Consider the following 26,052-nt stretch of genomic DNA (forward strand, 5'->3'; position numbering starts at 1 on the left):
ACAGGGGCTTCCGTGGCCATGCGCTGTAGGAGACCACGCTTCCCACCCCTGCCCTGTCCCCTTCCCGGCCTTTTACCACCTGACAGTGCTGAGGGCTGCACGCAGATGGCCTGGTTCACCGCTGGCCCCCAGCACCAAAACGGTGCCGGGTACACAGTAGGACCTGAATGAGTAGGTGGATGAGGTAGGAGTGTGAAAACGGGCAAGAGTGTGCAGAGACTCCCAAACCGGGTGACCCGTCCTGAGCCCCCTCCTTTCCAGATGCCCCTGGGCCTCTGTGGTCCCCATTGGAAACCCCCCAGTTGGTAGGATCAAGAGGGTTTTCATTTTCTTCTGGGAAAAAAATTGTTTTTGGTACCAAACTATTTAAATGAGAGAAAAGAAACAATGAACTTTAGAAGAACAACAACAAAACAACAGACGCCTGAGGGGGAGTGGGTGTCACTCGTCCAAGCTTTCTGGAAAGGGGCATTTGACCATGACATGAAAGAGCCTTGAAAGTCTTGAAAATATGGCCTGGTTCTGGCCCAGCAATTCCACCCCTGGGAACAAATCCCGGGGAAAACAGAGGTGTGGACAAGGATTTTTCTTCAAGAGTAATCATCACATCATTTACAGCAGCTAAGAAAGGAAGGAAAGGAGGGAGGGAGGGAAGAAGGAAGGAAGGAAGAGAGGGAGGGAGGGGGGGAGGGAAGGGAGGGGGAGGGAGGGAGGGAATAAAAAAAAATTCAGGGCTTCCCTGGTGGCGCAGTGGTTGGGAGTCCACCTGCCGATGCAGGGGATGCAGGTTCGTGCCCCGGTCCGGGAAGATCCCACATGCCTTGGAGCGGCTGGGCCCGTGAGCCATGGCCGCTGGGCCTGCGCGTCCGGAGCCTGTGCTCCGCAACAGGAGAGGCCACAACAGTGAGAGGCCCGCGTACAGCAAAAAAAAAAAAAAGAAGGCAAATGAAAATGGCTTACAATCTAGGATTGCGTCATTGAAGGCTGGGACCTCCACCAGGCAGAGAACTGTGTAATCCCTAAAACAAAATTTCTAAGAACACACAGCTCTGAGAAATGTTTAATAAAGCATATACTAAGTGAAAAAGGCCAGTTACAGAGCACTGTTTACAAAATGACCTTGATTTTGGAACTGTGTGTCTGTGTAGAAAAAATTCTAGAGAAAATACACCGAAACGTCCGGCGCTATTATCTCCTCCGCAGCCAGGCCTGGGCCCCTCCTCCGTGCCGCTTCTGGCCCAAGCGTGGGCTCGCGAGGCTGTGCCTGACCCGCTCAGCCTCTTCACACACGTCTTGGAGCACCTCAATTTCTATGTCGAACGTCAGTGGTTTTGTGGCAGCCCAGAATTCACGGCCCCTTCTGCTGAAGGCACTCCATTCCCTCTGAGGACCGCCCCTCCCTACACCCTGGAAGTGGCTGCCCCCGCATCGAGGGCTGGGCATGATCAGCCTGGTCCATCCCATCTCCTGGGCCACAGGGTTTGCTTCTGCAAAAAGCATGAACCCCAGTCAGCCAATCATTGACAGTGCATCACAGCATCTTTGCCAGAGCTATGTGGAAACAGGTGGCCTCTTTTGTGTGTCTGCCGAGCTGAGCTGAGCAGGCCCATGGGCTTGGGAGAAAGTATCAGTGACCACTATAAGGGCAGTGGGCCCACCTTGAATGAAGCCAACAGAAAGAAGTGAAACAAGGTGGGTGGGGGGAGACAGGGAAGAGGGAAAAGAAACTCCTTGGTTTGAGCACCTGGATCCAGCCATACCTGAAATATTCCCTAATTACTGACATACTTCGGTTCCACAGCCAATAAATTTCCCCTGACTTTTTCTAACCAGTTAAAAGAAAAGTCTTGGTCCCTCACAACCCAAAGCATCTCACCACTGACAGAACAAGCAGAAATTTCACCACTAAGAAACCCAGAGACTGGCTGCACAACGATGTGACTGTATGTAACATCTCTGCCCTGTACACTTCAAAACGGTTAAAATGATAAGAGTTTACAACATGTATATTTCACCACAGTTTTTTTAAAGTGCACACGAATAAACCACATCCTGGAGATTTTGAAATTTTTTAAATCCTATTTTGAAAAATTTTCCTTAAAAGGGGGAAAGGCGGGAGTTCCCTGGCGGCCTAGTGGTTAGGATTCCAGGCTTGCACTGCCGTGGCCCAGGTTCAATCCCTGGTTGGGGAACTGAGATCCCGCAAGCCACGCGGCCTAAAAATAAATAAATAAAAAGGGAAAAAACAAACTGCAGAGGCCCACCGCCCGGCACGACTCACCTGCCACCTCCTGGCTCCTCTTCTCGAGCTCCAGCTCGGCGATCTCGCTCAGCAGGGTGATGCCATGCAGGAAGCTTGGCTCCAAGACGAGGCTCTGCACTGCCTCCAGCCTCTCCAGGGCTGGGGCTCCAGTGCCCGGGGAGGGCAGAGGCCTGGCCTGGGGCAGCTCTGCCGCGGCTGCTAGGGCATTCATGCCAGCCAACGGGTCCTCCAGGCTGGGCGGGAACTGATCGGAGCCCGCTTCCTCCAGGAAGCAGGCGCTGCCCGGCACAGGGGTGGCCTCCGGGGCCTCCAGACTCAGGCACTGTCCCTCCCCAGGGGGCACGTCACAGTCCGGCAGTTCCAGGCTGGGCCGGGGCTCACTCGGGGCCTCCTGGGCCAGATCTTCCTCGGGAGCTGCCTCTGCCACGGGCACGTCCACGGGCACCTCCACTGGCTCCTCCTTAGCCTTGACCAACGGCTCAGGCGTCAGCCGCGCCCCCAGGTCCGGGGCAGCCGTGCAGGACTCTGTCCGGCGCGGTGAATCAACCCGCGCCTCAGCCCCCTCGGCAAAGTCCGGGCACCCGGAGGGCTCCGCGGGCCCCTGGCCGCCAGCACTCAGCGCCTGGGCCTGGGCCTCCAGCAGGCCACCCGCGCAGCCGCCCGCCGGGCTCGGGGCCGCCAGGGCTTCCTCGGGGAGCAGCGTCAGTGGCGACTCGAGGGAGGGCAGCTCTGCGGGGCCTTCGTCCATGTCCTCCACCTCCGCCTTCACCTCCCGCTCCGCCAGTGGTTCTTCGTCCGGGACCTCCCTCAGCGGCTCTGGGACCTTGGACGGGGACAGGCGGATGGGCTTGTCCTCAGGCGAGAGCGCCAGGTGCTCGGGCCCATCGGCCGGGAGCGGCACGTCGGGGGCCAGGCCGTCGGCATCGGCAGCCGCCGTGGGCTGCAGCAGGAATGGGTAGGGCCTCCCGTAGTGTGGCGGCAGGGCTTGAAACGGGTACCTGGGTGGGATATCTGCCGAGGACACCAAGGGTCAGCGGGGGCCCCTTCTCCTGCCATGTCCGACACCCCCGTGTGTCCCCATCAACACCCACCCACCAGCCACCCTCTCTGCTGGGCCAGCCTGCGGGGCTGGGATCCCTTCCAGATGGCATCTGAGGAACCCCAGGGCCTTTCTGCATGTCTGCGCCGCAGAGAGAAAAACTGGCCACCATCTCTCCCAGAGGGTCTTCAGGTCTCAAAGGCTCTTTCTCTGTTCCTCCAGTCTCAGCACCCAGCACAAAGCTGGGCCAGAAGCACACGCTCAGTAAGACCCCAAATGGTCCCCACCCAGCCGGTGCCGACTCTGCCCTCCGTCCCACAAGAAGCCACCCGCCCCACGCCATTAAAGCAGAGGTGGGGCATCCAAGTTGTTCAAAAAATAATAGTAATACAGTGCTGGCTCCCCTCCCTCACTTTTTTTACTCTGAACTCCCACCCTTGAGTGTAATCTGCCTTACAGCAGGATGGTGTTCAGCTGACTGTCTGTAGTGGCCCAGGCCCAGCCCAGAGCGGGGCAAGCAGCAGGGGCTCAGTATGAACCAAACCGGGGGAGACAGACGCACGGAGCACCCTCACCCTGCACCAGGACCAGGCCTGTGCTCCACACTTGACCTCATTAGCAAGACATTGAATCTCCCCAGCCACCTGCCCAAGATCACACACAGCATTCCGGTGGCAGAAATCTGAACTTCGGAATTCGAACTCAAGTCCTCCCACGGGAAGAGGAACACAGGCCTCAGGCCCCTTCAAGGCCACCTGCTGCATGTCCCGACCAACACGGGACACGGGAAGAGGGCGCGTGTGTGCGTGCAGCGTGTGGGGTGGGAGTACTCCTCAGAACACACTTATCGTCAGTGCAACAACACAGCACCTGTTACGGGCCAGCTATGGTGCTAAATATCCTACAGGTCTTACTGTTTCATGCTCAGACAGGCCCTCCTGAACTTAGAACCTACTTCTAACATTACACCCATTTCCCCTGACCCTACCACTGAGGGAAGGCTAGAGAGAGATGACAGCCAGCTGCGTCCTAGGGCATTCATTCCAGAGCCCAGCGGTGAGCCAGGTACACGGTAGGTGCTCAACACAGAAAGAAGGATTGACAGGTTGAAGGAATGAATGAGTGAATGACCATATGGGGATGTTTCACCAGCTCCTACCTGAGAACAAGGCCTGGAAAGGGCTGGGGGCTCCCTTCTCCAATTCTAAGTCCTTCTTCTCGACGACGTTCTCGGGGGCCTCCTCCTTGCGGGTGATGCCAGGGGTGGGCGGCGGGGAGGCAGGCGGCGGGCTAGTGGGGTGGGAGCTGGGCGTGGCGGGGTAGGCGTAGGTGGACGGCTTGGACACGTCCTCCAGCTTCTGGATGACCTTGGCCTTCAGGGCAGCCACAGGGGAAGCGCGGGGAGATGGCGGTGGACTCATGGCCTTGCCGTAAGTGCCCGCAGGGCCAGCGGCCAGGCCAGGGGGCTTCCGAGGCAGCAGCCCGGGGCCCGAGGCGCCCAGGCCACCCTTGCCCGCGGCGTCCAGGCTCCGCTTGCTCACCTTCTCCTCCATCTCTGCCCGCTGCTCCTGGGCCTTTAGCCGCTCCTGCTGGGGGGGGGGGGCCGGCAGGCAGGGTCAGCGCGGTAGGACCCATCACCCACCACCTGCCCTGTCCCCGGGGTCCCCGCGACACACAGAGAACCTCAGGCAGGGTCTGGGGCTGCAGGCCGCCAACGCCCCCAGCCCGAGACTGACATTCCGTCACAGTACAAATAACAAGCACAGCGTTCCTTGTAGAATTCCAGCAGACGGGGCTAGGGGGCCCTCCGGTCTAGACCCAGGCCCCTCTGGGACCCTCACGGTCAGGGCGCGGGGGGCCGGTGGAGGTGGGAGGCTCTTTCATGACACTAGGACAGCTACCTGCACGGAGAACTCACTACCTGTGGGCACTGCCTGCCTTATCACACCCGGGTCTCAAAACACCTCAAAAGGTGGGCGGGGGGAGCCTTTCCCGGTCTTTGATGGCTTGAGGAAGGCCCACGAACTTCGCCCGTGCTCACCAGGGGCCAGGCGGTCAGCGCACGATCACACAGGGAGGAAAGGCTCCATGCCCCAGCCACTGTCACGGCTGTTAAATCTCATTGAACAGCCCGATGACACAGAAATTACTAGCAACTCCACTTCCACAGGAGGAAACTTGAAACCCAGAGAGGTGAATTCACTTGCTGGAGGGCACACAGCCAGGCATGGCAGAACTAAGGTTCAAACCCAGGGCCCCATTTGCTGCCTGTGTCACCTCGGTTGACTCCTCCAGAGCTGCTGCTGCACAAGAAGGGAGGGGCACGGCCAAGCAGAGGACAAATGTCCAGGAACACCTTCAAGGAGGCAGGAGGGCTGTGAGCTTTAGGGAGTCCACCCACACGGTGGCGAGACCAAGTGTCGCCCATCTTACGTGATCAGGCAACATGGGTGGAGGCCAGCCCCGGCCCGAGAGGGGAGCCCAGGGCCATCAGGCACCCAGCCGGGCCAGGCAGGGCTTAGGAAACAGCGGGAGAACACAGGGATCCCTTCAGTTCCCATGCAAACATCTCCAGTCCACAGGGCCACCTCTCCCGCCCTGGCTTCCCCATTGCTACCTGCACCCACCCCTTGCCAGGCTCTGTCCACCTCTCAGCCTTGCTCACACCATCCCCTCTGCCCAGAGGGCTCCTCCACAACTAACTTCTTCAGGTCTCTGGGCAGACGCCACCTCCTCCAGGAGGCCCCCCTGACCACCAGCCTCTCTCATTTTTTCTGACTCACAGTCCAGAACCGGACTTTCTGCTGGTTGACCCCTCTGCCTCGCCAACAACAGAGGAGCTCCGGCAAGGGTCTCCAGTGCCCCCATGGCCCTCCTGAACCACGCCCACCCCAACTCACCACCAGCTGGGCGCTCCTCTGCAGTTCCAGGGCCTGGGCCGCCTGCTGCTGCAGGTACAGGAATTCCTGCTGCCGCAGGAAGTGCTGCTGGGAGAAGAGCTGCAGCTGCTGGGCGTGGTGCAGGGAGCTGCGGCCTGGTGGGTACAGGGCCGGCCAAAGGGGTGGCACCGCGGCCCGCTCCATCAGCTCCGCTGGGGGCAAGAAGACAGTGAGGCTGCACCTACCGCCTGGTGCCCATCACCCCATTTTACAGATGGGGAAGCTGAGGCAGAGCTGGGCTCAGCTGGGCCTCCAGTTGCTTCCTGGGGACGGAGAAGCCTGTCCTCCTCCCTTTGCCAGGGGCAGCCACATCCCAGGCCCGGGGCCAACATGGGGACTCCACACCTTCTCCTACTATACCCAGTGGTCTGCAAAGTGGATTCCTGAGGATGGGGGCACCAAGGCAGAGGGTCCAGGCCTCCCACCAGGGCAGCCCTGCTTTGGTTCTCCACGTGGGCTTTCTGGGTAGGAACTCATCAAAACAACGACCCCTGTGGCTTTAGGACACAGCCACCCTATTCTGCTGGGCGGACACCCCCTGCCACAGGAGGACAGTCCTCCTCCCACGGCATTTGGGACAGTCTCACTGTGGAAGGCCACTTACCAAAGTGAGGCAAGTGCTCACTGGGAATGACCACCAGCTGGCCCGACTGGGGGTCCCTGACGAACTGGTAGGCCGACGGCAGGGAGCCCCCCAGGCCGGGTGGAAAGGCAGGCGCCATGCCCTGGTGAAGAGAAGGGGGGCCCAAGCCTAGGAGAGACCCATGCCCGAGTCAGTGCTGAGGACCCAGGCCCAGCCTACTCCCCCATCCTCCACTTCCTGGGCCTCCGAGCAGGAAGCCGAGGGTAAGGGCTGTGAACGCGCGCCCAGCCTCCCGCTCTGGGCACTGTCCACAAACAGGCTTGGCCAAGGGCCCACAATGCTGGCGCCATTAATAATGGCCCTGCTTGGGCAGTGAGGGAGCTGAACTACGGGGAAGAGAGGAGGGGTACTGTCCCTGCACCAGCACGTCAGGCCTCCCCATCCCGGCCCACCGTCACCCTCCCGCTCACCGTAGGGGTGTCCAGCGAGCCACATGGACGTGCTGCCCGAGCGGGGCAGCCAGGGGTGCGTGGCCAGGTGGGCCGCAGGGTCAGCGGACCAGCGACCGGAACCTGCCAGCGCCGGGCCCCCGGTCACCATGAGGTTGGGATTCAGGCCGTTAGCAGCACAGCTGGTGGGGTGCAGGCGGGCCAGGTCAGCCAGCTCCTTACTTTCTCTGGAAGCGAACAGGGGCGTCAGGGACAGGCCGGACAGTCCCAGGGGCGGGTGGGAGAGAAGGGGTACCGCCTCAAGTCACCGGGGGACACCAGGCTACTGCTGGGCCGACTCTGCAGCCGGTGGACAGAAGAGCCAGCTGGGGCTCGGCAAAGGGCCCCCGGGGCCTTCCTCGGGAGGGTGTCCCACACTCTCAGGACCACCCCGCAGCCAGGTAGGGTCATCCACCCTTGCCTTGGGGCTCCCAGGCCCTCCCGGGCTGCCCCAGGCCCTCACCTGAGCAGCTTCTCCTGGTCCCGGTCCAGCCGCGCCCCAAGCAGCCGCTCCTCCCGGTGCCTGGCCCGCTCATCTCCACAGTCCTCGTCGGCTCGGCTGTGCCCTGGGTCGGGGGAACAGGCAGGAAGTGAGGCCCCCTCAGGGCCCCAACAAGCCCTCAGCATCTGAGCGGTTCCCTCACCCTGGCCGGACGCCCTCCGTGCCCAGAAACATCCCTCCATCGCCCCTCAAAGAGCCTACCTGGAACTCGCACAGGTAACCGGGATATTGCGGTAAAACATCATAACACAGATCGAGTAACAACGGGGTGTGAACCGAGTGGCATTCGCTGACACGGTTTCACTACTTTATCACCGGAAAGGCAGGTTCTGGGAGAGGTTAGGATGGAGGGGAAACCACAACCCAAAAGAGCGGTCGCAATTCAGAAGCAGAGCGAGGCCCAGGCCGCGGGAAATCAGCCTCCCCCCGAGGCCCCGTCATGGTTCTGTCTGCTGCAGACCTGTGGCTGATCTTTTCAAAATCAAGACGGAAAAGTGAAACCAGAGAACGCTATGTGTGTGTGGGCGAGTGGAGGATATGCGGGCTGCCATCCGGCTCACCCACCCTTGTCCTGGTGCCCAGGGGACGTCCCTCGACCCATGGCTGGTCCAGCTGCACCTTCCGTGAGCTCCCCGCCTTCCCCAGAGCAGAGAAGGCAGGTCCTCAAGTCCCGGCCAGTTCTGCAGGGGCAGGAGCTCGTGGAGGGCACCCAGGGTCCAGCCCTCCTCGCCCCACCTGCCCCACTCTTCCTGGACGTTTTCTACTCCATACGACGGAAGCCAGCACGCGTGTGGCCGCCCCGGGCCGGCTAGGGCCCAGGAGCCGGGCGCTATCACCAGCGGCAGAAGCCACTCAGCTGGCAGCTGAGACTCTTCTAAACCGCCGAGGCTAGACTAACTCCTTCTCTAGGGTCAGTCATGCTGGACTGGTGTCCTCCCACCCAGGTCTCGGGAGGTACGCCCGGGGAGGAAGCCGTCCCCAGGGCCCCGGACCTTATCGGTTATCACCCTGCTGGAGACAAGCGTCCAGGGCCACCTTGCCAGGGCCCCCAGCAGTCCCCACATTCATGGTCCTCGTGGGCGGGGACCCAGCTTGGAATGCGGCCGTCGAGCATCTCCCCATCGTTTCTCCCCTCCTGCACCCCCATCACCAGGAGCTCCGGAAGAACAGAGCCCCCAGGAGAGGCTCAGGGATGCAGGGGCTTCTCCTTCCCCTTCGGGAAGGTGGAAACCCACAGCCCCAGAACAAAGAAGAGAAGCCCACGGGGAGGGGCAGCCACACAAGCCCACGTGCCCGATGGACCACGCACACAGGGTGGGGGGGGGGCAGGCAGCCTGAATCAGGGAGGGTCGCATCCCAAGAGGCAGCTGGAGATGGGCCAAGGGCCACCGGGGGCGAGTCTGCAAGTTCCAGAAGCCACTGGAGCGACAAGGAAGCAGCGTGTGTGGTTAAGCAGAGAAAAGCCAGCGAGTTGGGGCACCGTCAGGGTGGGAGTGGGCGAAGGAGTCTTCTTGCCGACCTGGTCCTCGTGGGTCACACAGGTAAGTCCCAGGCGATCCATTAAGTCATCCCATGCAAGCCCTGAGCCGACTCTTGAGCCAACGCCCGGTCCCCACGACTGTTCCAGCACATGGCAGGAAGTGCAGGAAGCAGAGGGGAAAGGCGGGAGGTGGGAGAACAAGCCCGCGCCAACTCGGGGTGAGACCCAGTGAGGGTGTCCCGGCCTCCAGTGTCAATGTGGTTCCCAAATCCAAGGGGACCCTGAGCCCACCCACCCCCTCTATGAAGGACTGGAAGGGGCCCTGCTTGTGGGCCCCCCTCCCATCCCGGGCTTTCAGGCAGGGCCATCCAGAGTCCTTCAGCTGGACTGCGAAACCAGAGCATGTGTCTGAGCTTCCTTCTCCTGCAGGGATGGCCTCCCAGGCCCGCAGAAACCCCGAAGACCCTCCCGCCCACTGGCCACGCCGGGGTGGCAGACAGGCTTTGGCACAGAGCTCCTGGTGCCCCTAGAAGGGACAGGCATCTGCAGTGTGGCCTGCCCCCAAGACCTCTGTCCTCAGGCCTGGTGCCTCTCCACTGCCCTGGCTGTCACCACACAGGCCCTCAGGGGCTTCCCACCCTAGGTGCCACCTGCACCAGAAACCTGTATGCAGGCCCGCCCACCTGGGAGCACCCACCACCCCCAGGGTCACTCACGCCAGAGCCCCAGACCGCTCCCTCCAAATACAGTTGATCTCCAAAGAAATGGGACATGCCCTCCACCACCTCGCCCCGGGGCACCACCCTCGTCCTCCTGCTCCAACCTGCTCCCTCTAATCCCTGCTCACACCTGTCCCTCCTACGGAGGACCAGCCCCATGGAACCAAGCCCCTGGGCCTGACTCATGCTGCCCAGCTGTCCCCTCCAGTGTACCCCCACAGCCTCTCTGCCCTCCAGTCACACTCAGGGCCACACACGCTATTCCCTCCACCCAGAGTGCCCTTCCTCTGTACTACTCAGCCTCCCCAGAAAGAGCTCAGCTCATATGCTACTTCCTCCAGGAAGCCCTCCCAGACCACCTCTCCTCTCTCATGCTCCCTTGTCTCCCTCACAGCGCTGAGCACAACACACAGCTGTTTTGCTTGTTGGTTGTTCACCGTCTGTCTCCTCCTCAGACTGTGCATTGCTCTGGTTTGAGCAGTCACACTCCTGGCTGTCTACCTCTCTCCTGCACAATGCCTGACACAGAGGAAGCTGCTCAGCAAATACGTGGGAAGTGAATGAATGAATTCATGAGGATAGCTAGAGGAACAGGGAGCTATGCAGACAGAACAAACGGCAGGTGCAAAGTCCCTGAGGCAGGAGCGTGCCAAGGGGGCCACGGTGGTTGAAGAGAGTAATAAGGAAGAGAGGGTGCAGGTGAAGGGCGGGGTACAGGCCGTGGAAGGGAATATGGCTGAGATTCTGTTCAAGGTAAAAGGAGAAAGCCAGAGGAAGCTCTGAGCAGGGATGAGACATGATCTGACTGAGGATTTGAAAACCAACCTCCCTCCAGCCCCCTGTGGACAAGCGAACCAAAGGGCCCGTCGCCTCTCTGTGCTGAGCTCCAGGATGGCAAGGGACCAGCTCCTCCAGCAGGGAGGTGTGTGGGGCAGAGGGTCAGCTGCTCCGAGGTCCCACACACCCAGGACCCCTTCACCCCAACCCTCGAGGCCTGAGCTCTGGAGACGTCCAACATTTCAAAGCCGCCTGTGTGCCCAGCAAGGCCCAGGGCCGTCTCCACACACACTCATTCAGTAGTCGTGAACCCAGGAGGGGGGTTCCAGCCCTCAGCCCATCCCAGATGAGGAAACTGAGGCACAGGAAGGTTAGCTACCCAGGTCACACCACTGACTGACAAGGAGGCGTCAGGCTAGCATCGCGGTCTGACCGGGTCTTCCTGACCACCAGGGTGCACACCCCTCCACACACAGAGCCCGCACAGGGTGGGCACTGGTGAAACAGCAGCACTACTGCCATCACCCATCTGCAGCCCTGCCCCAGGGCCCACGTCCCCAGCGCTGACAGCCCCTCCGTGGGTCACATGCTCTAATCCGGCCGTAACGGCAGAGGCTCAGGCTAAGGCCTGGTTCCCATGGCAACTCCCTCCCAGACTCCATCTGAGCGTTTCTGCAGATATGGCGACCACCAACTCCGGCCAATTCTGTGCTTTCCAGAGTCTGGGGTCAATACCACCACTTACACCCGATGCAACCCCAGCTCTGCCCAGTATGATGGGTAGCAGGGCGGGGTGGGGGCACCATCAGAGCCCCCCAGATTTGGTCCCCAATTCGACTCCACCATAGAGGTGATAACGGGCAAGACAGAGAGATGGGAGGCACAGGTCTGGGCTTAAGGGTTCAAGTTCAGCCCGCCTCTTCTAGCTGGGTGACCCAGGGCCAGTCACCTCACCTCCACAGGCCCTGCTCTCCCATCTGTGAAGCTGGGAGAATAAGAGATCCACCAGGAGGAGCTGGTGGCCGGGGCTACGTGGGGCTGCCGGCACACGGCCCGCTGCTACACGGCAGGGAAGGTGCTGGTCTGCTGGCCTCTCGGCGTGGGCACTGCTGTCTGGGGTTCACAGGTGTACGTGAAGCCCGCCCTTCATCCATCTCAGGGTGCAAGACCCCTGTAGCCAGACCAGACCCTGGGTGAGCCCTCGGGGCATTTCCCATAAAAGGATCTCGGGCTCATGGCAGAAGCTCTGAGCCCTTGAGGCCCTGAATGGGAACAGAGAAAAGGAAGGCCTGTTTACGAAGCACCTACTACGAGCGCCTCGGCCCACCTGGCATCAGGGAACGAGGAGGCCCTCCCTAGCGCCACGTAGTAAATGGGGACACCAGGGGCCAGAGGACTAAGGCCTCAGGTTCAAGGTCACGCAGCTGCGAAAGGTGGAGCCTGGATGTGAACTCACTGACAGGCAGAGGGCTCACTCCACAAAGTAGGAGCCGGGAAGTCGGGAAACCCAGGAGCCCCGGGGCTGGCAACAACCACTCAGCTGGGGTAATGCCAACTTCTCCCCTCCCCCAGGGTCGTCCAGATTGGGGAAAAATCACCACTTCTTACAGGCATTTTTTTTTTAAGGAGAGTAAGACTCCACTCACTTTCCAATGGTCACCGGCAGACAGAAAGGCAGTCTCAGCCCAATAATTCCTGAAGGTCTCATCCCAAACTGTCCCATCCTCTCTCTCCCCTCCCCCCGCCCAGACACTTGCACACACATACACGCTCACACACACATTCTCACCTGCACTCTCTCACACACACTCCCTCATACACATTCTCCCACACACACTCACAACCCCATGGACACAGGTCCCTTGGGCACGGCCAGGTACTCTGGCCACCAGGATGAGTTCTGGGGACCGTGAGTCCTAACTGGGGTGTCATATCGTGTCACACGAGCATTCTTCTAAAAAAGGACCCCGAAAGATCTTTTGCCCACCTAGTGAGCGGGCTTCTCCACCACCCAGCCACCTCCAAGCCACGGGCCAATGCCCAGGCTTTGAATCCCAGACTAAGGCAGGGCCTCCTGTGAGCCCCTGGGGTCAGAGGACGGGCCTCCCTTGGCTCCAGGGGGGCTCCACACGCAACAGTGGGCTCAGTTCAACGAACATTCCCTGAGACATCACTTGCTCTGAGCCTCTGCAGCTGTGGCACATTCAGATGGGCAGTGACCGGGCGAGACCCAGGGCAGCCTGGAGCCTCACCAGGCTCCTCTGGGAGAGCAGGGCTGGGGCTACGGGTCTAGGAAGCAGCTGTGACAGGACGCAGCACTGGCCGCTCACTGTGGACGGAGACTGAAGCCCAGGCAGGAGTCAGTGCAGGCGGGCGCAGGAGGGCCAGGCTCAGGGAGGGACGGGGACACAGGGGACGTGCACCCAAGATGCCTGTGTATCTTGGAGAATCTAGGAGGCGCAGGGAAGCCGGTCGCACGGGGCCGCGATGTGAGCCAAGCCTGAGCTTGCAGCTGGCGCGTCTGGGAGCGAACTGGGGGCGGAGACAGAGACTCAGGGAGGAAACCCAGGCCGACTGTTAAAAAGTCACATGAGCTAGGGGCAGCGGGACACAGCCTTCCTCCCGGGGCCCTTACCCCAGCCTGCCAACAGCCCACACCTCAACACACTGACCACGGCCTGGTGCAGCGGGGCAGCCTCAGGGCCTGACCCACAGGTGAGGCCCTTGGCTCAATCCTGGGCTCTGTCTGGGCAGCCCAAGTCCAGAGTTCCAACCAAAATGCCGCAAATAGCAACTCTCCAAAATCTCAGGAAGGAGTCCAATGGCAAAATATGCCAGGGACAAACGGAAATGTAACCAATCAGCCGAGTTCTGGAAAGATATTCAACTTTACTAATAGTTAAAACACACCATTCCTCCCTACTGAACTTAACGACGATTGTTTGGGTTTCCTTTAGTAACATTAAAATACGATTCTGAGGAGTCTAGAACAAAACAGACTGCAAACAAGCATATAAACTCTTTACCTACCTAAGAAGTCACAAAGGCATTCAATGTCGAGACCACAGGAATGCCGGGGCCCTAGTTGCCATCTGTCACACTCAGTCACTCAGTCACTCACTTACCAAACACCTACTATGCGCTAGGTACTGGGAACACTGAACTAGGTGAAATAAGGCACGGTTACCTCCCTCAAGGACCTGGAATTGAAAGCTTAAAGCTAATTTATTCGAAGGAATCTATTCTTAGAAAATGACTCAAAGTATCAGTGAGGCCGCAACGCATGAAAGTATTCAAAGTAACTTCCTAAACACAAAAACATCAGAGAAGGGAAAACTAAAATGCCACGAGGGAACGGCTAACTGAGCTACGGTGCACGCTCTGGACAAAACACCAAAGACCATTAAAAATGATACTTATAAAAAGTTGGCAAAAGCAAGAGCCCACCCACAAGGGAAAAACACAAGGCCCGAGATCACAGTGCACTGGAGGCTCTGCAGATCAAACGGGAAAATGCATCTGCGGAAAGAGCTCCAAGCGTTCAGGGTGGTGGAAAAAATCTAATGGTCCCTTTTCTTCTTTCTCCTCTCCTGCATTTTACACATTTTTCTATGTGTGACAGAAAAAGCAATAAATTTTAAACAGCAGCCACAGCCCACAAGGGGGATAAAGGACAAACAGTACCAGGAAGGTGGGGGAGAGGGGTGCAGAAGGCAGATAGAAGCAGTGAGCAAAGGTGGGGAGGTGAAGGGGGAAGAAAAGGTGAGGGGTGGGGGTGGGACCCGGGACCCACCTTTGACGTTGCTCAGAGACAGGGAACGCTCCTGGTCCGCCAGCCCAGGCACCAGCCGGCCACTGCCACTGTCCTTCTGCCGGGCCACGGCCACCGCAATGCCCACGGGTGGGTGTCGCACCTCTGCCTCACCCTGGGCACCGGAGACCTCGCGTCCGAAGGCTTTGGCGCTCTCGGGCCTCTCCGGGTCCCGCTTCAGCTGCCGGCCCCCAGCCGCTGCAGGGCCCGCGGGGTGCGGGAGGCGGGCCTGGGCGCGTGGGGCAGCCGTGGGAGCGGGCTCGGGCTTCATGGTGCCCAGGCCTCCGAAGGGGCTCTTCTTCCCACAGCCGCCGGGACGCACGGCCACGGCCTCGCGGGCAAAGCTGCCGCTGTATTTGATGAGGCTCTGCATGGCCGAGGCTTCTCCCGGCCCGTGGGCCGCGGCGTGCAGGTCGGCGCCCGGCCTGGCGCAGGTGGCCCCGGCGCGGGGCAACGCGCCCCCGGGGTCCAGGTAGGCCTTCTTGGAGGCGGCGGCAGCGGCAGCCTCCTCCTCGGCACGGCTGGCGTGGTGGTGCTGCGCGGCCAGCACGGCCATCTGCGTCGTGGCGAAGTTGCCCAGCTCGAAGGGTTTCCATTTGTGCTCAGGGCCGGCGGGCGGGGGCGGCCGCCCTGGCTCTAGGCCGAAAAGCTTGGCTGCCTGCTGGGAGGCGGAGGCGACAGCGGGGCCGCGCGGGGCGCGCTCGCACGGCCGGGGCTCGGCCTCGGGCTTGAGCAGCTCCTTGGCGGGGAGGTAGGCCCGGGGGTCCGGGGAGGAGCGCGCGGCCCGCGCCGGTGGGGCCTCGGCGGGCGGCGGCCGCTTGAGCGAGCGGATCACGGAGCTCTTCTCGCGGAGGCTCTCGGGTCGGTCCGGGGGCGGCCTTGGAGAGCCGGGCGGGGCCTGCAGGACGCCGGGCCTGCCTGCCTCGCGCTCCCGGGTCCGGGCGTCACGCGCCTGCGACGCGATCTGGATGGGCCCTGGGCGCTCGTCAAAGGCCTCCACGGAAGGCACGAAGGTGGGCGCCACCACACGGTGCTCACGGCCCGCCTCACGCGCGGCCGCCACGGGGAAGATGGTGTAGACGCCGGCGGGGGCGGGCTGCGGTGCGGCGAAGGCCCCGGAGGCGGCGGGGGGCGCAGGCGGGCCCTTGCTTACGGGCGGCGGCGGGAGCGGCGAGGGGCAGGGGCAAGGCCCCGGCAGCAGGGCCTCTGCGCGCCGCAGCCGTGCGCTCTCGTCCTGGCGCGCGGTCTCCTTAGAGCCGCGGGCCGCCTCGGCCACCAGTGCGGGGAGCCCCGCGTCCCCCGCGCCATTGCAGAGGCTCAGCGGTGGTGGTGGCAGCGGCGGCGGGTTCTTGCCCTTGGACTCGGTGGTGGCCGTGCCCGGTGCCCGCGGGGGCCCGGGCTCGGCCAGGAAGGGCGACAGGCGCTCCGGGAGGCGCGGGGGCCCGCGGTCCTGGCGGCCCTCCGCCCGCGCCTCTTGGGTCAGGTCCACCACGCCGCGGGGCCCCGCTGCCTCTTCGCGGGCCCGCGGGTCCTTCTTGCCGAACAGTGGGGGCGGCTCCCCGCCGCGGCCCATCCGGTCCTTGGCTGGACCTTCCCGAGAAGAGCCTTTGGTCGAGGCGCCCGACGAGTGGCCGCCTGGGGTCCTGGAGGAGGGCGCATGAGAGTGCAGGGCACCCGGAGCTCCAGGGGCGGGCAGGTAGAAGCCGTCTGCAGAAAAGAAAGAGCGCAGCCCGTGAGCGAGTGCCCCCTCTGCCGGGGGAGAGGGAAGGGAGGCCCCAAAGGGTGCCCTAGACCCCAGGGCAAGGAGGAGGGACATGCACAGCGCAGCCCCAGGAGAGGGCAGGCTCTGGAAATGGATAAAACCAAGCTGAAAGCCCGCCCTGGCCACCTACTAACCTTTCTGAGCCTCAGTTTTCTCATCTGTTTAAGGGAGAGAGGCCAGAATTAAGAGCTACCCAGAGGGCCCAACAGGATTAGATGAGGGCCGGACAACTAGAAGGTTCCAGGAGGCTATGGGTGGGCCCAGAAAGCCTGTGGGGGCCCTTGGGGGCTGGGGGCTTGGGAAACACAGCTGAGATGCTGCCTGGAGTACTGGGTAGTGGTCCCTCCCAACCTCATTCCGCAGCTCCCCCCAGTCTCCCCACTCCTGCCCTCTGACCTTTCTGGGTATCGAAAATGCTGGGCTGGCCCAGCTGGCTGAGGAGGGGGCTCCCGCTGCTGGGGGGCTCCAGGTGGTTCAGGTGGAGGTAGGATGGGTACAGCCCGCTGGGCAGGTGGGAGAAGCCTGCAAGAGAGAAAAGAAGCCAGCTGGGACACCTCATGCCTCCCACCGGGAGCTTCCTTCCACCCTCTCTGCTTCTTGGAAATAACGTGTCTTGGCTGTCAGCCCCCTGGTGCTGGGAGCCCTGAGGTCTACCGCTAGCTCCCACAGCAAGGATTACCCCCTCCCAATCCTGGCACTCCAGTCCCTGGCAGCCCCCAGGGGCTAGGGCTCTCCAATTCCCCGGGAAGAGAATCAAATTGGACCCAGTGCAGGGCAATGAGGATGATGAAGATAGATGGCAGTTCTAATCACAGACCAAACCCTTTCAACTGCTTTGCCTTTGTTATTTAAATTTCAAAGGAAAATAACCTGTGAGGCAAATACTCTTAATATCCCCATTTTACAGATGAGAAAACTGAGGCTCAGAGAGGCCCACTTGCCCGGGGTCCCCCAGCAGAGGAGCCTAGCTCTGAACTGAGGTCACCAGAACTCTTAACCTCAGCCCAACATGGACCCAGTTGAGTGGTTTACTGGCTTAACTTCTCTGCTGTGTGACGCCAAGCAGGTCTCTTGCCTTCTCTGAACTTCAGCCTACCCAGCATCTCCAGCTGCTGGGTCTCCCAGGCAGGTGCTTCTAGGAAAGAATTCCTCCTGCCAGGGGTCCTCCTAACTTCCCACAACCCCCTCCACCCCACCAGTGATGCCCCAGAACCAGGGCCTTACAGGGTGCAGAAGACAGGAAACGGAGGCCACAGAGAAAGAAACAAGAGGCCTGAAAGAGTACACAAGGAATGGAGGCCCAAGAGCCATTCACCAGGGCCCGGAAGGCCAGACAGGTGAGCAGGTGCCGGGGCAATGGAGGAGGATCCTGCCTCTCCTCCTGGGCGGTGGGTCCTACAGGACCTCAGACCCACTGGTGATCCATCCCTGAGGGACTTGGGTCCCCCATGCCCCCCAGTCACTCCCTCTGAGGCCAGAGATGCAGGACCCGTCCCTGGCCACACTGGGCGCACATCTTCACCCACAGCCCCACAGGACAATTACATTAACAACAATCACAAGACGATAAGGAACATCTGATACATGTTATCTCGCTTCATCACTGAAACAACACTCCTAGGTAGGCACTGGTTCCCGCTGCCTTCTCATCTGTAAGATGGGCATAATAGTCCCTCCTCACGGCCTGTTCTGAGGGTAAAGTGAGCTCAAGTATGCAGTTCTTTGCGCATAGGAAGGACACTGCATTGTTTCCTATCGTTACTATTATTACCGGTATCTGCCGGCAAAGGAGAAAAGGGAGTCAGGCTGATGCCAAACGGGCGCCAGAGGCAGCCTCTGCCCTTCAGGCCCCTCGAGCACCCCCGCTCTGGGCTGGTGGAAACGGGAGGCTCAGATGGGACCCCAGCCCGGAAGGACTGCCCGCCATCCCAGACCTAGAGGCAGGATCGCCCCTCCGTGCAGGGCACACACAAGTCAGGACAAGGACGGAAGCACTCGGTGACAACTGGCACAGAGAGGAAGTAGGGAGACAGTGGGCGGCGAAAGGCCCAGGAGAGCCTGAACCCGCAACAGGCGCCCGACCCGGGAGCACCCCAGGGCACCCAGGAGGCAGCAGGAGCGAGCGAGCACCCAGCATCTAAACTCCACCGGAGCCCAAGGTGGAGGATAAACTCAGAGTCCCCCAGGCCCATTCCTTCACTGACAGAGGGGAAACTGAGGCTCCACGGAGGCCCAGGATTTGCTCTGGGCTGGCAGGAAGCCAAGCCGGCAGACCTCCCCACAGTTAGGGGCGTCACCGCAGAACAGCAACAAGAGAGCCCAATGGCACCTGGTCCCACTGCTCCCACAATGACAATCACTGACGAGCTGACTGCATTGAGGAGACAGCGGACAGCAGAACAAACCAGACCCTGCCCTCAGAGCTCACTGGTGGGGAAACAGGTACCTCATGAAAAAGCACACAGAAGAATGTGTCATCACAAGTGGGAGGTGGAACCGGGGTGGGGTGGGGGGCGTGTTTGAGCCAAGCCCTGGAGGAGGAACAGGAGATAGCCAGTGAGCTGCGGTGCGGGGCTGCAAGTGGAGGGAACAGCACGTGTAAAGGCCCTGGGACAGCGCCAAGAGGGAGCGCTGAGCATCTGAAGAACAGCAGGGAGGCTGGATGACCAGAGCTGGGCCCCGCAGGCCACCGCATGGAGGAGTGACCGTGGAGACAGAGGGGAGGCGGCAGACTTGAGAAGTGCTGGGGACAGCGGCCCAGCGCCCTCGGCCCGCCCGCCTGGCTCGCTCCTTACCTTCGTGGGCATGGGCGGCCCACAGCTGCACCATGGGCAGGTTGCTGGGGGTGGGGGAGCGGAAGGAGAGGTCAGAGGGCAGGGGCACCGGGCTCCCATGGGATGAGGCCGAGGGCCCCATCCCGCTGGCCACAAAGCTGCCCAAGAAGGCCTCGCCTGCAGAAAGAAGGGGGGCTGTCAGGCAGCCACCAGGCCGCCGCCGCCCAGCCCACCGCCCCGAGATCCCCGCCTCTCCCTGCTTCTCGAGGCTGACACTGGCAGGGAGACCAATCAAACCTCCTCCGCCCAGCCCCACCCCAGCCCCTTGGACTCAGGACCACCCTGGGTCAACTCAGCCAGACTCAGGGCTTGAGAAAACCACCCAGTAAGAGCCCAGATGCCTCCAGGGCACCCGACACTGGCAGAAGGGCGTTACCATCCCCAGACCAGAGGGGGTATGGTTCTCCCCACCTGCACCCGAAAGCTGAGGCTTGGTGCGGGGCAGGGGCCTCCGGAGGCCACAGAGTGACGAGGTGGAAGGGGGCTCAGGTTCTGAGAGCTGGAGAATGGCCTCCAAGGACCCCAAGGCAGCCCTGGACAGGCCCGGACCAACCCCTCAGCCAACCCTTTGCGGGAGGAACCATGTGCCCATTTAACGGATGAGGAAGCTGAGGCTCAGAGACGGGAAGTGCCTGATCCCACAGCCGGTGACCGGGGGCTCTGGATGCAGCCCAGCAGCCTGTCCCAGAACTCCAGGGAATTAGCAAGTGAATCAGGGAATGAATGAGAGCAGTGGACAAGGGAGGCCTGTCCCTTCAGAGAGCAGAGCTCCTCCTACTGGGGTCCCTCACATGGGGGCGTGGGGGCCACTGATGCCAGGAAGGACAACCAGCTAAGGCCTGGGTGGAAGCGCACCCGCCCCTGCCACGCCCCATGTGGCCAGGCCCCCACCGCAGGGGTGTGTCCTCCCTCCTGCCATCCAGGGGTGCTGCCCCTAAGCTCCACGTGCCCGTCCTTCAGGGCAAGACGCTGGCAGGCCCCCAGCTCACAGGCCGGGGGAGGCCTAGGAGACCTGGGCGGGGGGGGGGGCTCCCCTTCCCTGGCCTCTTGTTTGCTTGTCAGCAAAATGGGGATAATAATAACGCCTCCCTTGAGAATCGCAGTGAAGGAAGCAGCTCGCATTTAACAATAATAATCACAATAAAGGCAGCAGCGCCCGTTCACTGGAAGGCACCAGCTCGGGCCACCGAGGTAAGAGCTCCCCGGGTGCCCCTCAGGTAACCTCTCTAAGCCCCTGTGATACAGGTGCCGTTTGCAGCGGCCCAGAGTGACAGGCCGCTGGGGGTCACAGACAACGTGTAACTCGGGTGCCCAGAGGGCCCCAGCCCGGCCCTCAGGGGGCTCGCAGACGCCCACCCACACCCTCTGAGTCCCCCCTCCACGCAGGGCCTACAGACCCGCCCTCACCACCTCCCCGGGGGCACAGGAGGCCCAAACGTCCCCCCAGGCCCTTCAGGGCGCACACAAGGGCAGAGCCTCCTCCCTGTCACCCAGAGTGGGGCCGGCATCAGGTGGAGCGACGGGAGGACACCTGGCACCACGTGGCATCACCACCACCCCACGTCCGGGCCCCCCATCCCCTCCCCACCAGCCCCCTCACCGGACTCCAGTGCCAAGCCCTCGGGACCCAGGGCCATGGTGGCCGGTCAGTCGGCCCATGCAGCCCCAGCCCGGGCAGCGGGGCCTCCGGGCCGCCAGGCCCCAGGCTTCCTCCTCTGCGGGCGGCGGGTGGCCGGCTCCGGAAGCGGCAGCCAGGGGTTTGCGCAAGGGCTTACATCAGCCGCGGGCTCTTCCTGCCCTGGGCCTGCCCCTGCCCGGGCTTGTGAAACCCGCCCAGCGGCACCCCAGGTCCGGATGCTGCCAACAGCTCCCGCCTGCCACGGGGCTCAACGGTGCCCGAACTCCCTCCCCCGGGCCCGGCGGGGAGGCCTGGGCCCTCCAAGAGCAGCGGTGTGCAGCTCCGTTAAACGGGCATGCCAGCCCCCTCACCGCCAGGCCCAGGACAGTGGCGTTTATTTGCACAACTTCACTGTCCCCACCCGCTCCCCTGATGAGGCTCCTGAGGCAGCGGAGGGGCAGGGCTCAGACGCATGAGATAAACCCCCGGTTGCTGGGACTCCCTTCCCCCTGGCGGAGGGGCAGGGCTCAGACACACGAGATAAACCCCTGGTTGCTGGGACTCCCTTCCCCCGGCCCCTCCGCTCATTCCCACCTCGGGGCCTTCCCTGGGCCTCAGAGAATCCCTCCTCCCAGGACGACGTGGAAATGTAGACCTGTGTCCCCCAGGAGCGGAGTCGGCCTCCCCCGCAGTGCCCAGGGCCTGGAACACAGCAGGCATCAGCTCTTGGCCTAAGTGACTGCACTGTGTCTGATCCTCTCAGGGCAAAAGCAGATGGACACATGTCAGGATGAGGAGAGAAGGCAAGCACAGCTCCCGACACCTGAGGACGCATGTGCCACTCCCGCCGTCCTGCCTGGTCCCCCTAGGGTGGAAGACAAGCAGCTGACCCCCCGACCCCGCCCCACCGGCATCTCCGGACTGCTTCTGAGCTCCACACCCCCGCATCCCCCCCACCCTGGAGTACCTGGAGCTCTCCTCAGGGTCTAGGGACACATCCTCCACTCACACCCACCCCTGGGGACACAGCGGTGGCCTCCTGGGTTCACAGAGAAGGGTGGAGGCCTCCGGGCTCTGGGGGGCAGTGACAGTCCAGCCAGAGCCCACCGCCTTTCCCTAGACTTGGCTGGAAGTCCTCCAGCACAGCCTGGGGTGGGAGAGGTCTCCATCCCTCTCAACACAGACTGAGGTCAAGGCCTGGCCCTCCTTCCCTGGTCCCAGGCCGCCCCCTGGTGACCAGAGGCCTCCATGCCACCTGCCCACCCACGCGAGTATCTCACTCCACGACTGTCCAAGCCTAGAGCACACAATGAATCCGTAATAAGGTACCACTGTTCATAATTAGAAAGGGGGACCTAACCCAACTTCAACAGACACCGGGCTTCACACGAAGACGCTCACGGAATCTTCCCACAGGCCTTTCATGGGGCACAGAGGACAATCCCAAAGCCACACAGCCCTGGCCCAGGGGCAGAGCCAGGGCTGACCCGGAGCCCAGCCGTGCAGCCCACACCCCTCCTACAGGGTAGCCACTCGAGGGCCACCAGGATCCCCCGTGCGAAAACGTTCCCACGGGCCTGCCCGCCATCCTGGACAGACCAAAACCTGGTGGAATCAAAGACACCTGTTCCAGATATTCGCTGGACACTCCAGGAGCCACTGGGCACTTGAAACGTGGGGCTGGTGAGACTGAGGAGCCGCATCTTCAATCTTATTAAATTTTAATTAATTTAGACTTAATTTAGCCACAGTCTGGATGGAAGGCTCCTCCCTGCTGGAAACCGGAGCAGGGCAGGGACGGGACCTCTGACAGGCCAGGCCCCCACCATGGACAGAGGTGCGACAGAGGCGGGGGTCCCCAGGGGACAGTGGAAATCAAACCCTGGCCCCAACGCCCACGGCTCCCTGAGTCTGAGTTACTGCACTGCCCCAGGCTGAAGAGTAGGAGAACAGCAATCTCTCCCCTCCAGGTGGACACAGATTAAATGAACTCACGTCCCTGAAACGCCTTCATGAAGGGCCTCCTTCTTTATGGCTACGTGACCTGGGGGTTGAAGAAGCCCAGCAACTGCTCCAGGTCAGGGTCCAAGTGGGACTATCACCTCTACCCAAATTCCATCTGTCCTTCCTTAAAATAAAACTTTTAATTCTGACACTAGAGAGAGCTGGTGGTTGCCCATGATGAATGCACTACCTACCACGGAAAGGCATGCTTTCAGATAATTCATTGCGCGTTGTGTGAATCTCACCTCAATTTAAAAAAACAAAAAAAAAACAAAAAAAACACGTAAGCTCCTCTCTCTGCCTCTGAATCCAACACTGCATCTCTCCCTGACCTCGCTGCCCAGGGTGCCCCAGGGCCCAGGTTTCCGGGCTGGCACCTTCCCGTCCTGGCTCACCCTCCCACAGCCCTGGGAGTGAAGGAATCTTGTTACCCCCATTTTACAGACTAAGAAACTGAGGCTCAGAGAGACTGTCTGGCATCACCGGGCCGGGGCAACCAAGTCGCTCAGCTGGTGCTACAAGCACACTGCACAGCAAGGCCTCAGCTCAGGAATCCCAGCACGCCAGGCCCTTGGCTCCACACCGGCCACTGTCCCTCGGACCCTGAGTGAGGGAACCCCCTCACGCAGGGCCTGGCCCTCGAAGGCGCTTGGAAAATGGTTTTCCCCTTCTCCGGTCCCAGTGAGAGAGGAAGGATGCCCCCGGGGCAAGAAAGGAGGTTCCGAGGCCTGGCTATGGGGCAACGTGCCATGCCCCCGTCACTGCCCGGGGGAGAGGTCCAGGTCCCTCTGGGAATGTAAGCAGCAGGGAGCTGGGCATGGGCCCCCCACTCCACCCAGCCTTGGCACCCCCCCCACCCCGCCTGTGCCCCTCCAGGACTGAGCTAACAGGCCCTCCCAAGCTGGGACCCGCCAACATCCCAGGCCCTCCCACCCCATGCACTGCATCTCAGGAACACAGCAGAGAGCCGTGAGTTTGGGGGTGCAGGCCAGCCTGTTCTCAGCCATCGCCACCTCCTTCATCCACACTGAGAACACAGGAAGGGCTTCAGGGCTCTGCCGACTCCCAGGCTGGCCAAGGTCACCAGGAGGCAGAACTCTCGAATCCTGAAAAGGTGGTTGCTTCCTTCCTTCCTCCCCTCACTGCTCAGGCAGGGCTCCCAGGTGCTGGGGGCTGGGGAATGAGGCCCTTCCGGATGAACCCCACAGGGGGCTGCACTAGGCTCACCTGCTGGTCCCTAGAGAGGGCAACGGTGAGGCCGCCTTAGCCGGTCAGTGGAACCTTGCCTCTGTAATGGATGGAGTCACTGGGCTCCTTCTAGAAACTGCCTATATAATAGATACCTGAAGTTCTCGCTGGTGGGAGAGGGGAGGGGGACTTGGATGAGATCATGGTGGGTACAAAGGTCTGGTAAACAATGAAGGACTCACAGGACTTTATCACAGGCTTGGGCAGGCGGGAATATGGGACAGCACAGCCCCACGGGCTGCACCCCAGGGCCTTTGCACCTCAGCCTGGAATCCATTCCTCCCTCCAGATACTGCAAGTTATCTGTATACTCCCGTCTGTATATACCTCACTCCCTTCTCTTGCAGCCCAGGTGACAGGGAACGAATGTGGCCTTCCGTCACCAGGGCCCCATAAACTGCAACCTGCCCCACCCCCACCCCCTTTCCTGACTTTTTTCCACCGTGCTTATCACCACTTATCAGACCATATACACATTAGCTCCTCCTTTATTGTAGTTCCTTGCTTATTGTCCCTCTCCACCCACTGGAACAGGAGTAGGCAAGATTCTTCTTGAAAGGGCCAGGTAATAAATACTTTAGGCGTCGCAGGCCTATTCTGCCTGCCTGACAATACTTAAAACTACTGCGCTTTGTCCCAGTGAAACTATTTACAAAAAACAGGAGATGGGCCAGATTCGGAGGCAGTTTGCAGACCCCTGCCTTACAGTGTAGGTTTACACCATCCCCAGTGCCCCCCTGTGTACCTACACTGTACACAGTAGGTGCTCGATTAATATTTATGGATGGGAGGGATGGGCAAGGTCACGATCAGTTAGAACTGGATGAAGGACGAAGAGGAGCCTTTCCTGGGCCCTACTTCACAGCCAGCGTAGGGCTTCAAGGCTTCACTTCATGCTGTCTCTAATCCAACCACCCCCATGCCACCCTCCCCACAAACTACCCACCCCCACCATCAACTCTGGGAGGGAGAGATTCTTGTCCATTTTACGGATGAGGAAACTGAGGCTCTGACTCCAGAACTACACTTTTTCACTCAGCCACAGCACCTGGACTCGAGATCCTGTTTTCATCTCTTCACTCCCGAAGACCCCTCCACAACCAAACAAGAGACAAATGTGTTTTCCCTTCCTATTTGAAAACGTTTTGGCCTCGCAAAGGAACTGCATTCCTTAAGAAGCCACCAAAGGCTATCAGAGCATCTCATCAGCATGAGCAGATCAGGCTTATCACCCAAGAAAAGAGCCCATTCTAGCCCAGAGCACAGACATGTGACTTGGCCGTTTCTATGACAGCCATTGAAAATAGTCCGAGGACCCTCCGGATAAAATGACCTTCAGACTCCCATCCATCCCAAGATTTCTGTAACATCTAAGCCAGAGCAGGGGTTAATGCCCTGTCTCCTAAAGAAAGGGCCTTATCGTTCAATCAGAATCCCAGGCAATTCACAAATGAAGAACAGTAAATAATGACCAAATTCAGGAAAAAGTTAGTATCGCAAACAAGTACCGAGACAGGATGATGTCATTTTCATCTATCAAATCAGCATATTTTTAGTTTGATTGTGGGGGGGGGGGGTCTGTGGAGCAGCAGAGGGAGGGTGAGGACACAGCCAACCCATCCCCGGCTTTTGGAAAGCAAGTCAGCAAGCTGGCAAAGCCCAGACCCACTTCTGGGGGTCCCCCTCAAGGAAATCACCTTTGTGGGCAAACATGTACTTCTTAGGATGCTCGCTGCAGCCAAATGATGGAGAGATTTAATGCAATCCCAATCCAAACCCCAGTAGGGGCAAAGGTTGGGGGAGGGGGAGGGGCTGTGAAAATTGACAAACTGTCTCTAAAAGTTACATAGGAATTGAAAGTCGGGTGAAAAACAGACGAGATTTTTGCACACCCATGTTCATAGCAGCGTTATTCCCATTCACAACAGCGAAGGGATGGCAGCAACCCAAGGGTCCACTGGATAAACAAAATGCGGTCTATCTTT

The 26,052-nt window shown here is 60.7% G+C and overlaps 1 protein-coding gene across 6 annotated transcripts in view; it reads right to left on the reverse strand.

Annotated features, from left to right (window-relative positions):
* The window catches only part of TNRC18 (trinucleotide repeat containing 18), an 81,856-nt gene that overhangs the window by 42,945 nt on the left and 12,859 nt on the right, over positions 1 to 26,052 (reverse strand). For 4 of the 6 annotated variants that reach the window (XR_014297686.1, XR_014297687.1, XM_082670103.1 and 1 more), the window contains exons 2-10: positions 19,159 to 19,314; positions 16,760 to 16,885; positions 14,584 to 16,308; positions 7,776 to 7,878; positions 7,295 to 7,500; positions 6,846 to 6,992; positions 6,203 to 6,393; positions 4,462 to 4,891; positions 2,282 to 3,274 (exon numbers count right to left, since the gene is read on the reverse strand). Coding sequence is in view for 4 of the 6 variants with exons in the window: in XM_082670103.1 (XP_082526229.1) it covers positions 2,282 to 3,274; positions 4,462 to 4,891; positions 6,203 to 6,393; positions 6,846 to 6,992; positions 7,295 to 7,500; positions 7,776 to 7,878; positions 14,584 to 16,308; positions 16,760 to 16,885; positions 19,159 to 19,314 (4,077 nt within the window). In the remaining 2 variants the exon portion in view is untranslated. The remainder of the gene's footprint in view (positions 1 to 2,281; positions 3,275 to 4,461; positions 4,892 to 6,202; positions 6,394 to 6,845; positions 6,993 to 7,294; positions 7,501 to 7,775; positions 7,879 to 14,583; positions 16,309 to 16,759; positions 16,886 to 19,158; positions 19,315 to 26,052) is intronic. The other 2 variants (XM_082670104.1, XM_082670105.1) reach the window with 2 other exon arrangements.

Source organism: Grampus griseus, assembly GCF_964374135.1.
Source record: "Grampus griseus genome assembly, chromosome: 14".
NCBI classification, from domain to species: Eukaryota; Metazoa; Chordata; class Mammalia; order Artiodactyla; family Delphinidae; genus Grampus; species Grampus griseus.